This window comes from Pezoporus flaviventris, unplaced genomic scaffold, assembly GCF_033815535.1.
Source record: "Pezoporus flaviventris isolate CSIRO_AGI_PZ_B2104156 unplaced genomic scaffold, CSIRO_AGI_Pfla_v1 ptg000188l, whole genome shotgun sequence".
Taxonomy (NCBI): domain Eukaryota; kingdom Metazoa; phylum Chordata; class Aves; order Psittaciformes; family Psittacidae; genus Pezoporus; species Pezoporus flaviventris.
This window is the reverse complement of record NW_026892736.1, coordinates 1,039,770-1,056,039: the sequence shown is the minus strand read 5'-3', so window position 1 is coordinate 1,056,039 and position 16,270 is coordinate 1,039,770. Positions and strand designations below refer to the sequence as shown.

Sequence of the window (16,270 nt, the reverse complement as noted above, 5' to 3'; positions counted from 1 at the left end):
TATGGGGATATTTGTGCTTATAAAACAAATGGACATTACAAACAGCACAGCCAAACGAGTCAGCCAGGCTGCAGTTAAAACGAGAGCGTGCACTGTACATGTGGAGTTTCAGCAGGGTCCAGTGCTTGCAACTGTCCTAACAGCCTGCACTTTTGATAAATCATTGACTAAAACACACTTAAAAGCATCAGGATAGCTTTATGGCTGAGACGGTAGAACAATATGCTTACCATTTAAGAAATAACTTTTAATGCCCAAGGTTGGGTTTGAACATTTGACCAAGCAACTGCTGCTGCATTTGCCTAGAAATCACTGCACCAGCTCGTAGGCTTGGTAATGGGCAGCGAGGTAAATGAGCCTCTCCTCATTTCACATTCTTCTGCAGCACTCTTAGTAGCATTTGGTATAATCTACCCAGCATGGAAATGAGTCCATGGCAGCTCTTTCTGTCCATCCAAGATGCTCTGTATTTATGATGATCATTTTTGTGACAACTTACCAATGTCGTATGCCATGAAATCTGAAGAGAAGCACTTTGCACCGTGGCTCATGGAGGTGTCGTTGTGCGTGTTCCCCCCAAACACCAGCATGGTTCCACTCACTATCACAGCCGTGTGCAAGTAGCGGAAAAATCTGCTGTCTTTAAGAATAGTCCTTCAAAAATAAAGAGTATATGTATTAATAACACTGATTGGGAGCTGGAAAAGACAGGACCATCCATACCTCCAAGTTGAAGCAGGTTTAGGGGATCAAAAAGGAGCGTGGCGGCAGTATTCAACAACTTCGTTTCCATGCTGTTTAATTCCTCCTGTAATTTCATTCTCTCACCTTCCCACCTGCTTGCCAATTGCTAGGAGAAACACATGGAGGAAAGCCGCTTTCCAAAGCTATGGAGCTGAAATTCATGGATTCCTTCCCCAGGCATTGCCAAGTTTTCACACTAACTGGGGTTTTGAGCATGATCAGCTAAACCTGCTGATACAGGCACTGCCTGGGAACAGTCCAGTAATTTCATAGCAAGCATGAAATACTCATAGTAAATATTAAATAGTCAAACAAATGTCATAGCAACTGTACTTGTAGAGCAACCTAAAGAATCCTTTCAAACTGGGCATCATCTGCTGATCAGAACTAAAATAAAGGACGTGGAACTGTTGGAACAAGTTCAGAGGAGGCCACGAGGATGATCAGGGGCTGGAGCACCTCCTGTATGAAGACAGGCTGAGAAAGTTGGGGCTGTTCAGCCTGGAGAAGAGAAGGCTGCGTGGAGACCTCAGAGCAGCTTCCAGTGTCTGAAGGGGCCTATAGGGATGCTGGGGAGGGACTCTTCATTAGGGACTGTAGTGACAGGACAAGGGGTAACGGGTTCAAACTGAAACAGGGGAAGTTTAGATTGGATATAAGGAAGAAGTTCTTTCCTGTTAGGGTGGTGAGGCACTGGAATGGGTTGCCCAGGGAGGTTGTGAATGCTCCATCCCTGGTGGTGTTCAAGGCCAGGTTGGGCAGAGCCTTGGGTGCCATGGTTTAGTGTGAGGTGTCCCTGCCCATGGCAGGGGGGTTGGAACTGGATGATCTTAAGGTCCTTTCCAACCCTACCTGTTCTATGGTTCTATGATTCTATGATTTTAAGGAAACCTGTGCAGTTGCTGACAAGCTCAATATCTGCAAAACTCAAGGCCTCATCCATGCCTAAATCATGGGGAGCATTAATCAAACTTGCTGCTCAACATCACCTTTAGTCAGCTTGATTAATGGCACTGAATACAGAGGGTCACCCTTTGTGGAATTCCTCTACTGCGTTGAGAGGGTGGGATTGCAGGTAAATCCTGTTGTGGGCACATCCATACCATCATAGAACATACAATAGCTAGGTTGGAAAGGACCTTCAAGCTCCTCCAGCTCCAACCCCTGCCACGGGCAGGGACCCCTTCCACTAGAGCAGCTTGCTCCAAGCCCCTGTGTCCAACCTGGCCTTGAACACTGCCAGGGATGGGGCAGCCACAGCTTCTCTGGGCACCCTGTGCCAGCGCCTCAGCACCCTCATGAGACTGACAAAATAAAGGAAGTTGATGCTGCAGTGGTTTGGGAGAATACTGTCACATTTGTGATAATTTTCTGCCTATTCAGCCAGATTTGCCTGCTCATGGCTGAAGCAGAGGACTGAATGAACCACAGAAGGAAGCACAGCTATTACTGGATGTACAACGGAGCAGGAAGGAAGGGTTCTGGCAATTAGTCACTAGTTACCTTCCTCATTGTATGGACTCCCAGTTGTTGCAGAAGTAGAGGCTATTTTTAAGTCTCACAGAAGAGATACAGTCACTCTAATTTACATGGGTAAATGTTCAATATACAGTTCCAATGCTCAAAATTCAGTCTCCTTTTTGTCAGGAACATTGAAAAACAACTTTCCAAATGGAGGAAAATGTATTTCACCTCCACAGCTCACAGTTGTGAAGTTTTGCTGGGGGTTTTTAATAAAACTCACCTTTGGGCAGAAATAAATCACTGAAGACTTCAGCTGAAGAAATGAACATTTCAAGCAGTTACAGAGCCAGGAGAAAATGGGATTATAATAGAAATTCTGTTGCAGATTTAACTGTGGAATGAATTATCACTCACTTGACTGCAGTAGCCACACTGATCTGCACACTCTGTACTGCTGACAAGAAAATCCCAGCCAATGGTTTCTCTTTTCATCTTTAATACAACAATAGATTAAAATGGATTTCTTGGCTCATTCACAGCCTTGATTATATGCGATTACATGATTCCCTATTCATAAAGGGACATAACAATCACAGAGAGAAGAGCACAGTATGTATCTTGAATGCAGATAACTGTACTACTGCAACCTTATCCAATACCCCATCCTCTTGTCCATGACAAACACAGCCGATGAGCGGTATACAGGAAGGAGAACTACTTACCACATACGGGTATCAACTTCATATTTGTACAAGTCATCTGCTAGCCTGTATTTGTTGGCACTGAATGCTTTGTAACCTCCATGGATATAAATGGATCTTGTATGTGCGTCATAAACACTACTGTGACCATACCCTCCTTGCACCAAAGCTCCACTCGTCTGTAAAATGCTCCATGTATTTGTGGCTGAGAAATGAAAAAGGTGATAGAACTTGATTAATTCATGCCCATTAATAAGAACTTACCAACAAATCTCACATTGGAACAAACTGGGTTTTCTCTTGACTCAGATCTAGACACTGTCTCTATCACTTCATACCCAGAAATATCCTCCTTCAAGGAGTTTGTTGTCAAGAACTATTGTCAAGTATCTTTAATGAGAGCAGAAATATCTCTTCTGCAGTCATTTATTACATTCTTTTCAGACAAGCTAAGTAAAAATGAGAGGAAAAAATGCAGAAATAATACACTGCATTGCAATGACATGAAAATGGCTTGATTTGGAATAGTACCCAGGAGCACTTTCATTTTATATCTATATATATATATAAAGCCAGGCAGCACTGAAGACAAGTATGACTGTGAAGAACACAGCAGTTAAAAACTAATGTGTGATTAATGGTCCTATATCTCACTCACTAAAATAACATTGGTTTGAAGCACTCCAGACATAATATAATGGCAACTGAAACAAAAATGTCAAATTACATATCAAATCTCTTGAGCGAGTGCAGAATGAAAACCTCACGCAGGCTTCCCAACTCCAGCAAAGATCAGGCACACAAAAGGCAAAGGAATTAGATAGTCTCCAAGGTCACATATGGGAAAACCAAATCACTGCCCCGCACACATCCTGGTTTTCTGTAGAGGAGGAGAACTCACTCAAGTGGACAAGAGTGGACTCCAGTAGAACCTCTTGATCAGGATGACCAAAGGACAGGTAACAGGTCCAATGGGCAGGCAGGGCCACTGTTTCCGGCAATAACCAATACATTCCTGTTGGGAATGTCCTGTGCTTAACTATGTTCTCTTGCAAGGAGAGCAAGGGACATGCCTCCAGAGTGACACTGCAGAGCAGCTAAGTTAGGCACAAGCTCAGTTCACCTGGAGAGCTTCCTACACTTCTCCACTGGCAATACCAGAAACCTTTGGACCCTAAAATCAGCGCCTCAGCACCCTCACAGGGAAGAGCTGCCTAAGATCTCATCTCAGTCTCCCCTCTGTCAGTTTAAAGCCATTCCCCCTTGTCCTACCAGTACATGCCCTCTCTAGGTAAAACAATCTAAAAGTCTAAATCCTTCAGACATAAACCACTGACCAAGTCAAGACTGACTCTGGATCCAGCTGTACCTCTCCGAGAAGCTGTTAAGAACACAAGGGGGTCCTTCCTGAACCTCATGTCTCAACAGGAGCTGAGCTGCATATTTACTTCCCATTGAATCTTGTTAAATGACTCAAACTTGGTTAAATCACTGTTTTATACCAATCAACATCTCCCTACTTATCCCTTATGAGAGAAGAGAGACTCCACCCATGACAGGGCCCCACTCACTCAGGTTGTACTCCTGGACGTTGCTGATATACCCATAAAGAGGGCAGTGCCCAAAGATGACGAGCATGACCGCGCTGTCGCCTGGCCCGGTGACGATGTGAGCCGAGTGGCCAACCACCGCGTACTGCTCCTTGGCTTGCGGTGTCACCTGAGCCCAGGTCTGGGTGGGAATGTGGAACACCCACAGCTGGCTGCTCACGTTCCCCGTCGCATCTATTTTTCCACCATACATGTAGATATCGTCCTGAAAGAGTAGAGTTAACACTGAAAACGAAGGCAGGGAGTTTGGCATTAAGGGAACAGCTCAACTTGCTAATACACACGTAATAAAGTTGCGATACTTTATCGTCTCTCAGCGTCAGTTTTTCTCCTCTCTCGAAGAGAAACATACCTCCTTCACAGTCACGTTCTATATGAAAGCACCCACCACTGCCAGGGTTTGTACTCGAGTCTGCAATGTCAATACCTAAAACATACGCAACTCACCCAACATCAAGGTATGGAGAGGAAAGAAAGGTGTGTGGGGCAGGACTGGCCTTCAGGTAACAGACAGAAAAGCAATGGTGGGAAAAGCCCTTTAAGCTCACCCAGTCCAACCATTCCCAGCAGTGCCAAGGCCACCACTGCCCCATGGCACTGAGGCCTCGTCTCCACGCTGTGTGAACACTTGCAGGGACGGTGCCTGCAGCCCTGCCCTGGGCAGCCTGTTCCAATGCCTGAGCACCCTCTGGGGCAGGAATTGTTCCTCAGCTCCATCTAAACCTGCCCTGGGGCAGCTTGAGGCCGGTTCCTCTTGTCCCATCCCTTGTTCCTTGGGAGCAGAGCCCAGCCCCTCCTGGCTCCATCCTCCTGTAGGGAGCCATCAGGTAGGGACTTGTAGGGAGCCATCAGGTCCCCCCTGAGCCTTCTCTTCTCCACACTGAACCCCCCAGGTCCCTCAGCCCTTCCCCATCACACTTGTGCTCCAGGCCTTGCACCAGCTCCGCTGCCCTTCTCTGGCCCCGCTCCAGCACCTCAATGTCTCTCCTGTAGCGAGGGGCCCAGAGCTGAGCACAGGATTCGAGGTGCAGCCTCACCAGTGCCCAGTGCAGGGCACAATCACTGCCCTAGCCCTGCTGCTGCACTGGTGCTGATACAGGCTATATAGTGGAGCCTGGAGTATAATTCAGCTATCAAAAGCAGGGAAGATGTGCCTACTTTGGAGTGAGCTGACTTGCTCTTTGGATTTCACTACCTGTCCTGACTAGGTCTGTTTTCACTACAATGGAGCTTCAGAGGCTCCCAAAGGCACTCGAAGTTAGCACCTGAAATCAGTCTGAAGCCCTCCCACATCCTGCATATGCAAACAGAAGACAGCTGATAAGAAAGGCAGTTAGGATGGAAATGCCTGTGTATGCAACATTAAAAGTACTTTGTCTTCCAAGTCCAAGTTAATGTGCTGACAAAAAATGAGCACCCTTTGCAAAGAAGAGAGCCAGGATAGTTAGACAGGGTTCTATTAAACATCCTGTAAAAGCCAGGTTCCCAAACTCTATCCAGTTTCCTTTCTGGGGTTCTCCAGGCATCTCAGAATCCACCACGAATCCACCAAAGCGTTTAGTGGACCATTGTCTCCCTGTGGACAAGGTGGCAACCCTGGAAAAGGAAACTCTCTATTCTGGCTGCTGCTGCTTGGGAAATTCCTGGGAACTATTGCCCATCATTGCTGATAAACCACTCATCATACCCTACTTCTGAACAGTTATAGGGAGATTGTGCATCAAGCCCTCGCAGGTAGGGATTTCCATCCTCCCAGGCTGCTCAAGTGTTCTGTTTGTGAGCAGCGCTGCCTGGAGTTGTTTCAAGTGTTTCTGATTATGCTCTCCATAGGCTTGCAGTGTGATGAGCTGATTAACATTTCAAAACCAAAGGTCACTAAAGGATTAGCTCATTTCCTTCTCAAAGACCTTGCCGTCCTGCTCTCACATGGCCTGCACCCACAGCAAGGCACGCAGGTGAGAAATGAGGTGAGAAACAGGCGAACCCAGTTGTTGTTTCAGATGCTGGAAGGACACATTCATGGGTCTAATGCAGAAGCAGAGCAGGCTCCAAAACTCTTTAATTCACCAGCTCTGCTTTGGTACCTTGAACAAGGGAGCTCATGAACACATTTATGTGGCCTACACAAAAGGCAGATGGGGAACCAGGTGAACTCCAGCCATCAGGCATGTCTTGTAAGCACAGACAGCAAGGAAAGATTGCACTCACTGACCTCAGGCAGCCTTAATATCTCTGAGCAAAGGGCAAACAAGCCACACACAGCAAAAAGCATTACAGAATTCCACTGACACCAGCACAAGGATTCCCTGGAGTACAAGTAAGCATAGGGCCAATCATGGACAAGCCTTTGAATGAGAAATGCTTCTCCCAAAGCAAAACTGTTTTGTTCAAAGGGGTGGGCAGAAGAAGGGAAAATCCAGCTGGGAAGTGAGGCTGCAGCACTGAACTTACCTCATGCAATGCCAGGGAATGACCGTATCTCATCTCTACTGAGTTCACAGTGTTGGCCAGTGGGAGCCACTCTTCAGAAATCAGATCATACCTGCATAATACAAACTGAATTCATCTTCTGAGAGAATGACTGCTTGTGGGAATGCTAATGCATTGTCTATCAAAGCTATGACTTAACTTACACCACATGGTCCACCCAGAACAGCAGAACAACTTTACACTAAGCTCAGATAAGTTCCAACTACTCGATTAAATAAAAGCTGCCCCGGTTTAAAAGGCACTTTTTAATGATGCCTTTGTCATTCAAGTGTTATTTTTCCTGTGAACTTGAAACAAGATAAACCCCTCTGCCCTGAAAATGGCCTGTGGCTGTTGAGATAAAAGCATGAACTATGCTCACCAGGCTGACAGCCTTAGAAGATAAAATCGCCTCTGAGAGAGCATTCAATGAAGCCACAGGGTACATACTGAAAACTCAGGCATGACTTTGAAACAGTAAATTGTGGATGTAAGCAGCAACTAAGGGTGCATTGTGCATGTAATTCTATAACTAAGGGTGCATTTTCAGCTCCTCTTTAACTTCCCCTACAGGAACTATAATCTCTGGACCCAAGTACAGGACACAGAGCTGATGCTTAGGCCCATGAAAGTGAGGTGTGCAGGTAACCTTGATAAAGAAAATCCAGCTTTTACCTAAATCTGCCCAAATCCCATCAAGCACAAGAGGAAACTGAAATGTTTGGGGTGGCTTTTTTTTTTTCTATTTGGGTTGTTTGCTTTTATATTTAATGAGGGATTTCCATTTGTTATCTCAGTTACTGTTAAATCTCTTAATTGCATAAATGTCATCATCCCAAATGTCACTCCCTGTTTGGCATCCCAACCATTACAGGTAAACACCCATAGCAATCAGTATGCATTAATTAAGGAACCAAGCACTCTGAATGATATAATACAAAGAAGGCCTAATAACACTGAAGCAGACCTACCCTCTTGGAATACAAGGCCAGATATAGTTGAGGAGCCAGCCTAGAAATCCACAGTGAACAGTTAAATGCTGTCAGAAGCCGATGAATCACAGATTCACTGAACATCAGGAACCTCATACCTTTCCTTTTCCAAAATTAGCACCCTTCAGCAACGTTTTCCCACACCTCAATCATGAATCCAAGTTTTTATTAGGGCTGTTTTCCCCTGGGGACGAAGCGCAGGCTAAAGCACAGCACGTCAGATGGCATCAGCTAAAAATAATCCTCATATCTGAGTTCCTCTACTTAGACTTTATTATCTAGGTTTATACTCACGCTAAAACCTTCTGAGAGTCAGAATGATTGAAGACATAGCCTCCAACAATCCACATTTTATTGTTGTGGATGACTGTTTTGTGGGATGCTCGAGGAAGTTTGGGAAGAGAATATTCCTCCCGGGTCCAAAAGGACTGGTTTGCAGGAACAGGGATTGAACAGCCAGGACCTGGCAAAAGAAGGTTTTAAAATTAGGTTGATTCCTTTCCAAAGCCTGTATTTAGCTAAAGGTCAATACCCTGCACCAGGGGTGACAAACAGGTAATAGAGCTCAGCTCTCCCCTCCTGTGATTGCATTGGGTGGGATGAATGATGCATTACCCCTTCCCCCTCCACACTAATTGGGTATCTTCAGCACTTTCCTGCCTACCACGTGCCCACCACAAAAGCCACAACGCAGCTTGCAAAAGCTACAGAAGAGCTGATCAGCAGCATGCTGTAAAATCCCAAGGGTCTATAACTATCTTCCCCTCTTTTCATTCCTCTCCATCCCAGTCATGAATTGCTCACTTCTTTTTTTTCTGTATTTCTGCTGCTTTTAAAACCATCTTCCTCCCTGCCAGGCAGTTCCCTGTGACCTGTCCATGCTGTCCGCGAACAACCAGGCTCCAGAAAAGCATCAGGAGGCACTACACTGCATAAAAGGAAGGCCACCAGAAATGCCTGCGAGGGCTGGAGCAGCTCTGCTCCGGAGCCAGGCTGAGAGAGCTGGGCTGGGGCAGCCTGGACAAGAGAAGGCTCCTGAAGGGGAGACCTGAGAGCAGCTCCAGTGCCTGAAGGGACAGCGGGAAAGCTGGGGAGGGGCTTGGGACAAGGGATGTAGGGACAGCCCAAGGGGAATGGCTTGAACCTGCCAGAGGGGAGACTGAGATGAGCTCTTAGGCAGAAGCTCTTCCCTGGGAGGGTGCTGAGGCGCTGGCACAGGGTGCCCAGAGAAGCTGTGGCTGCCCCATCCCTGGCAGTGTTCAAGGGCAGGTTGGACACAGGGGCTTGGAGCAAGCTGCTCCAGTGGAAGGGGTCCCTGCCCATGGCAGGGGTTGGAGCTGGAGGAGCTTTAAGGTTCCTTCCAGCACAAACCATTCTATGATCTTCCCACCACCTGCTCTTTTATAAAGCTCCATCTGATTCATCACATCCACATTTCTTTTCTATCCTAAAGGCTCTCAATTACTATTCCCACCTCATTTATTCCTTAACACTTCTGGATGCCTCTGGCTGTTTCTTTACCCCCTTCCATGTTCTGTGATACCCTCCAGCCTTTCAGTTTTCCAAGGCTGGCAAAGAGATGAGCTCTAAGAACCTTTCATCCCAAACTAGTCTGTGATTCTATGATAAGGGGATGTGGTCTTCCAGCTGAGTACAAGCCCTGAAGTACACTCGTGGCTGGTTTTACATCCAAGAGGCAGACGGGCTAACCTCAGTACTGGGTGCATTCTCTTCAGGATGCTCATTTTGGTAACCTGGATTCTTTCCACAGTGCCTAACACACTGCCAGTTTCTGCAGCACAGCTCAGTGGTGGTAGGAGGTGCTGTCAGTGCTGAAGCTGACTGCGTTTCATGTAAGGCTAATTCATGCACATCAGTCTATCTTTGCAAAGGGAATACACAAGTTTGGTCCAAACCGTTGCTAAGATAGGGCTGACCAGCACAGCTGACACGAAAAGGCATTTTGTGTGTTCAAACAGGTTAAGGCTGGTACCAGGCTCAAACCTGCTTTAGGTACGTAGGAACAAGGTTTAAAGCTTTTATCCGATGCCTGCACACAACAGGTTGGTACTTTGAAAAGTACCAACCTGTAATAGTTGCTTTTAAAAGCACCAACCTATAAAATAGTTGCTTTTAAAAGCACTTAATATAAATCAAGTATGATCTTTTGGTATAAAAACAGAGATACTCTGCTTTTAGCTAAAATGCTAATATATGTCCAGCAGAACGCTCCAACACTCCCAGCTAACCTGGAAGAGCATAGAAAAGGCATCAAACATTGATCAGGAGACTCACCTTGCCAGCCTGCAGAGCACAGACATGCCTTGGTGTCATTGAAGTTGCAGTATCCTCTCTCGGGTGCCCCACAGTCATCTGTGCAGTAGGGGATATCACAGGCTTCTCCCTTCCAGTATTTGGCACATTCACATTCCAGAGCATTGCTGCTGGTATTGAGCTTGCACTCCCCTCGGCCCGAGCAATTATTGGGACACATATTGAAACTGCAGACATCAGGGAAAGGAGCTCTGTCAGTAATGAAACAGATTCCCAAGCTGTTCCTCTTATTAATGAGTACAATATAGAAGTTACTACAGCTGCCTGTTAACGTACAAACCCACAAGAGCTCCTCATCTAGAACCTGAGGTCATGGACCTGCAGGGGTTTGTTGCCTACCATCTATAGGGATACTCACTTAATGAGTTAAACTTATAATTACTCTGAACCAAGTATCAGAATTCCTAGCCACTGATGATGCAAATGAATTGCCTTAAAACACCCAACAGCAAGTGAGGGGTTTAATCAGTGCACAAGGCTTTTGTGGTGTCTATGCAATTTATACTTAAACTACTCACAATTAGGTGCTATTCTGGGATCAGCTTAGCAAGGGAACACACTCGAGATGAATCCCGAGCCAAAGATGGGCCTGTTTTGCATCATTTCTAATTATACAGTATCTGTAATGTAGCTGGGCAACACCAGACACATCCTTGGTGAAGATCCAAATTCAGAGATCCTGCTCATTTCTAAATGCCAGGTCTTGACAGGGCATGAATCAGCATAACTCGCAATATCCTCACTGTCATGCGACAAGTGGAATCACCGGCTCCAAGACCCTAATTTCACTAGTGCTTGTTGAGTACATATGTCCAGTACTAACTAGAAAGACTGCTAAATCTCAGGAAGAACAACAAGGCCAAAATCAAGGTCCTTCAAGTGGGTGGGGGCAAGCCCAAGGACAGACACAGGATGGGCAAAGAATGGATGGAGCAGCCCTGAGAAGAAGGACTTGGGGGTGTTGGGGGAAGAGCAGCTCCCCATGACCCAGCTTCAGTGAGCGCTTGAGCCCAGAACCCCCCCGTGTGCTGGGTGCACCCCCAGAGCGTGAGCAGCAGCTCAGGGAGGGGATCCTGCCCCTCTGCTGTGCTCTGGGGAGACCCCCCCTGCAGTCCTGATCCAGCTCTGGGGCAGCAGCACAAGAGGGACGTGGAGCTGTTGGAGCGAGGCCAGAGGAGGCCATGGAGATGCTGCGAGGGCTGGAGCAGCTCTGCTCTGGAGCCAGGCTGAGAGAGCTGGGCTGGGGCAGCCTGGACAAGAGAAGGCTCCTCAAGGGGAGACCTTAGAGCAGCTCCAGTGCCTGAAGGGGCTGCAGGAAAGCTGGAGAGGGGCTTGGGACAAGGGATGTAGGGACAGGCCAAGGGGAATGGCTTGAACCTGCCAGAGGGGAGACTGAGATGAGCTCTTAGGCAGAAGCTCTTCCCTGGGAGGGTGCTGAGGCGCTGGCACAGGGTGCCCAGAGAAGCTGTGGCTGCCCCATCCCTGGCAGTGTTCAGGGCCAGGTTGGACACAGGGGCTTGGAGCAAGCTGCTCTAGTGGAAGGGGTCCCTGTCCATCGCAGGGGTTGGAGCTGGAGGAGCTTTAAGGTCCCTTCCAACCCGAACCAGTCTGTGACTCTCTGAAAGTGAAAAGGAACAGATACACCCTTTTATCTACTGCCTGCAGAAGTATCAGCAAACCTTATGACCAGAACACATAGGACATAACCCCTCCAAAAAAAGCCCAAACAACCCAGTACTTGTAGATTATCTGAAATAATCAATGAGGTGAAGAGTTAACAAAGTAAAATAATATCTTAAAAGAACTTATACCAGCACGTTATTCCCTAAGAGACCATCTCCCTTGCACCGTATCGGTGCAATACAGACAATGGGCAGTAGATGGTGACATGGTTTATGGGATCAACCAGACTTTGACTGCTACAGCGCCAGCGGCTGCTCCAAGTAACCTGTGAAGGCTCATTTCCTTCGGGAGCTCTGGAGGGGTGCTGGATACCCCACATTTTCGAAAGGCTAAGAATCCACCGTATATTCATGTGCTTAACAAGGATGAAAGCACCAAGACGGGTATACAAAACCCTCATCTGAAGGAGAACATTCAATTTTTGCACAATGTCCATTGTGACCAAGGATTTCTCTGTGAAACAGAGATGAGAACGTCTGCAATTTACACCCAAATTCGCATCTCCCACAGCAGCACAAGCACGATCTGGGCTTTGAATTTTTTGTTCCTACATATAGATGGATCCTCACCAGAAGCAGGACATCCTATCTCTGTTAGGATGTCCACACTGGGATCATTTAATTCCAAACAAGACTTTTCCAAAAGCAGTCCATGAATTAGGGAATATCCTAGAATAATTTATAAAAGCTTAACAATAAGCATTAAATACATATTAAGAATCCATGTCTCCCTTGGAGGCATGGGTTCCCTGCCCATGGCAGGGGGGTTGGAAGTGGATGATCTTAAGGTCCTTTCCAACCCCAACTATTCTATGCTTCTAAACAAAAGAATCTGCCTGTAACATTTAATATATGAAGCAAAGACCATAGGAAAAAAGAAGCCAGAGTAAGTGATTCAATACAAGGGCTGAATTAGAAAATACATCCCAAAGAAAACTGCTTGAGCATCCTCAACAGCAGGCACAGTCCAGTGCCTCAGAAAGTTGGGGCTGTTCAGCCTGGAGAAGAGAAGGCTGCATGGAGACCTCAGAGCAGCTTCCAGTATCTGAAGGGGGCCTATAGGGATGGTGGGGATGGACTCTTCATTAGGGACTGTAGTGACAGGACAAAGGGTGATGGGTTCAAACTGAAACAGGGGAAGTTTAGATTGGATATAAGGAAGAAGTTCTTTCCTGTGAGGGTGGTGAGGCACTGGAATGGGTTGCCCAGGGAGGTTGTGAATGCTCCATCCCTGGCAGGGTTCAAGACCAGGCTGGACAAAGCCTTGGGTGCCATGGTTTAGTGTGAGGGGTCCCTGCCCATGGCAGGGGGGTTGGAACTGGATGATCTTAAGGTCCTTTCCAACCCTAACTATTCTACGGTTCTAAGTGAAACATGTGCCTAGGCAAAGGTGTGTTTGTGCAGAAGTATCTATGCAGAATGCATAAGAACACCCACGTGCACAATATAAATCAATTCTGGTTGACTGAATGCAACAAACACAGCTAATAACATGAAATAAATAACATGAAGCCTTTCAGAGCAAACATTTGCCCACGCTTACAATTGACAACTGAAGGTAATGTCGAGCACATTACAGTTATTAGCTGCTGCAAGGCTATAATAAAGATACGAATATAAGCATAAATATCTACTCATAATAACATGCTTCAGTGGCAATTGCTTTATTTCAGGACAGAACTAAGAAAAGAGGAACCCTCCTTTTACTCAACCTGCAGCATCACTTTGAAGCGGGACTACTTACTTATATGTGATGTTAAACCCTGTTAAATTATAAGCAGCATCACTGAAGAAGTGCAGAAGAGCATATCCAGAAGTAGCTACAACTTCTGGTACCGTTTCATTGCTCTCTTTCTCAGGAACAATAAGACCACTGGAAAAGAAGAAAAAGAAAACAACGTTAGAAGGGAGATGAAAGGGAGCAAAGCAACAACAGTAAATGCATCAGTATTAATAAACCAGTTTAAACTGAAGGTATTTAAGTGCATTTGTAGTAAAATGCATCTGAGTAATCAGCATTTTCATAGAGCAGTGTTATCAGATTGGTTTTCTTTAACAGAACTCCTTAAGTACTCCGATACCTGGCCAATGGGAACGTGGATAGCCAACCAACCCTCAGAACAACCCCAGTCTCAAAGGTATAAGAACCCTCAAGACCATCTCAAGAAGATAAAGCCACATTCTTTAGGGACCTGTTTATGAAGTCCTCTTGCTTGGTTTAATTATCTGCACTACAACAGCCATGTCACTGACCAAGGAATGCAGACAAATCAGGATGTAGAGGCTATCAAGGCTATCATTCCTTCCGGAAGAATAATGGCTGCAGAGAGAAATGTAAGTAGAAAACCCTGAAGTAATCAACATGGCTCTTCTGAAAGATAAATGTGGATTCAAAGTATTCCATCCCTGGAATTACTGAAGGCAAGGCCAGACAGGGCTCTAGCAACTGCTCTAGTGGAAGGTGTCCCTGCCCATAGCAGGGGGTTGGAGCTGGATGAACTTTAAGATCCCTTCCAAACCAAACCATGCTGTGATTCCATCATCTTCCCACCACCCGCTCTTTTATAAAGCTCCATCTGACTCACCACATCCACATTTCTTTCCTATCCTAAAGGCTGTCACACTCTATTCCCACCTCACTCATTGCTTCACGCTTCTGGATGCCTCTGGCTGTTTCTTTACATCCTTCCATGTTCTGTGAGATCCTCCAGTCTTTTAGTTCTCCAGGGCTGGCAGAGAGAAGCAAGGATGCTGGGAAAGACTACTTACAGTATTTGAGACTGGACACAGTATAGACCTATATAATGCTCACAGAGACTGAATGCCTCCTGAATAGAGTAACTACTACCTATTTACCTATTGTAGCAAATAGTTTGTATATGAAAAGGAATGTTTATCCCTCTTAACAGAAGCCTGACAACAAAAGAAAGCAGCCCATTCTTCCCTCATACAAAAGACATAAGAGCAGGCATAAATTTGAAGTCTATTGAATTTATATTCTTAAGAGCCTTTACCTAAGCAAAGAACGTTGTTTACCACCAGCTAGTCATATCAGCTCTCATTCCCTCATACAGAAGCATCTTTCCTCAGCCTCAGCCCTACTTGCAGAGGCGAAGTTGAAGCTTTTTGACAAACAGGGGAACCTTCAAATCCCAGAGAGGAGCATTTCATGCAGAGAACCAAAGGCAGCATCAGAAAGGCCTGGGAAAGCTGCCAAGCCTGGTTTTGTGCCCTGTGACTTGTGAATATCCGAGGGTACCACTGACTAAAAACCAACGATGTAAAGAATTTCCCCCCCTGAAAAGAACTTACTTTTCCTCTTCTTACATCTATTCAGAACCGAAAGCAAATGCAGTTGAGGACAGGATAAATGAGTTTCCATTCCCAAAGAAAACACTCACAGCTCTCCACAGCAGCCCATTCATATCGCCTGCAAAGTGCTCTTTTGTGACCTGAATTTTGCTGTTCAAATGCAATAGAAGACAGTGCTGCACTCGAAGAATAACAGACACTCAGTGATCCTTTCTAAAAGCTTTTGCTATAAAAGTTAGGATCATAGAATAGATCACAGAATACACCATAGAATCCCAGCCTGGTTTGGGTTGGAAGGGACCTTAAAGCTCCTCCAGCTCCAACCCCTGCCACGGGCAGCGACCCCTTCCACTAGAGCAGCTTGCTCCAAGCCCCTGTGTCCAACCTGGCCTTGAACACTGCCAGGGATGGGGCAGCCACAGCTTCTCTGGGCACCCTGTGCCAGTGCCTCAGCACTCTCACAAGGAAGAACTTCTTCATATCCAACCTAAATCTCCCCTGTTTCAGTTTGAACCCATCACCCCTTGTCCTGTCGCTACAGTCCCTCATGAAGGGCTGAAGCTGGGGATGTTTGCACCCAGACTGACAGATGAAGGTGTTACCTATGTCTGGGTAAGGCTGCAAACAGCCCTTTCTGCACAACAAATCTTACTGCAGACAAAAAGAAATCCTTTATTTTACCAACATGCCCTAAAAACAGAGTAACCTGATGCCATGTTTTGGCCAAACAACTCCAGCACATTTGCTGACATGCAGCTCAATAAGTATTTCCTTGTGAGAAAACCAGTTGCTTATTTCCTCTTGCAGATCTCAAGGATATGGGGTTAAGAGGTAAAATTCACTGCCTTTTGCTCCACGTGTAAAAGCCTACTTCATAGACTTGTGATGTGAAGATCATCTCTCCCAAAAGACCATCTCCTGCAACACTAAAGGACAAAAGGGCTAAGAAACTTCTTCTCTTT

General features: G+C 46.1%; 1 protein-coding gene across 1 annotated transcript in view; it reads right to left on the bottom strand.

The window, feature by feature from the left end:
- ATRN (attractin) overlaps positions 1 to 16,270 on the bottom strand; it is a 173,396-nt gene that overhangs the window by 101,872 nt on the left and 55,254 nt on the right. Inside the window, exons 4-10 of the mRNA XM_061440957.1 lie at positions 13,741 to 13,869; positions 10,276 to 10,481; positions 8,275 to 8,443; positions 6,971 to 7,061; positions 4,481 to 4,724; positions 2,931 to 3,114; positions 500 to 654 (exon numbers count right to left, since the gene is read on the bottom strand). Of these exons, the coding sequence (XP_061296941.1) occupies positions 500 to 654; positions 2,931 to 3,114; positions 4,481 to 4,724; positions 6,971 to 7,061; positions 8,275 to 8,443; positions 10,276 to 10,481; positions 13,741 to 13,869 (1,178 nt within the window). The remainder of the gene's footprint in view (positions 1 to 499; positions 655 to 2,930; positions 3,115 to 4,480; positions 4,725 to 6,970; positions 7,062 to 8,274; positions 8,444 to 10,275; positions 10,482 to 13,740; positions 13,870 to 16,270) is intronic.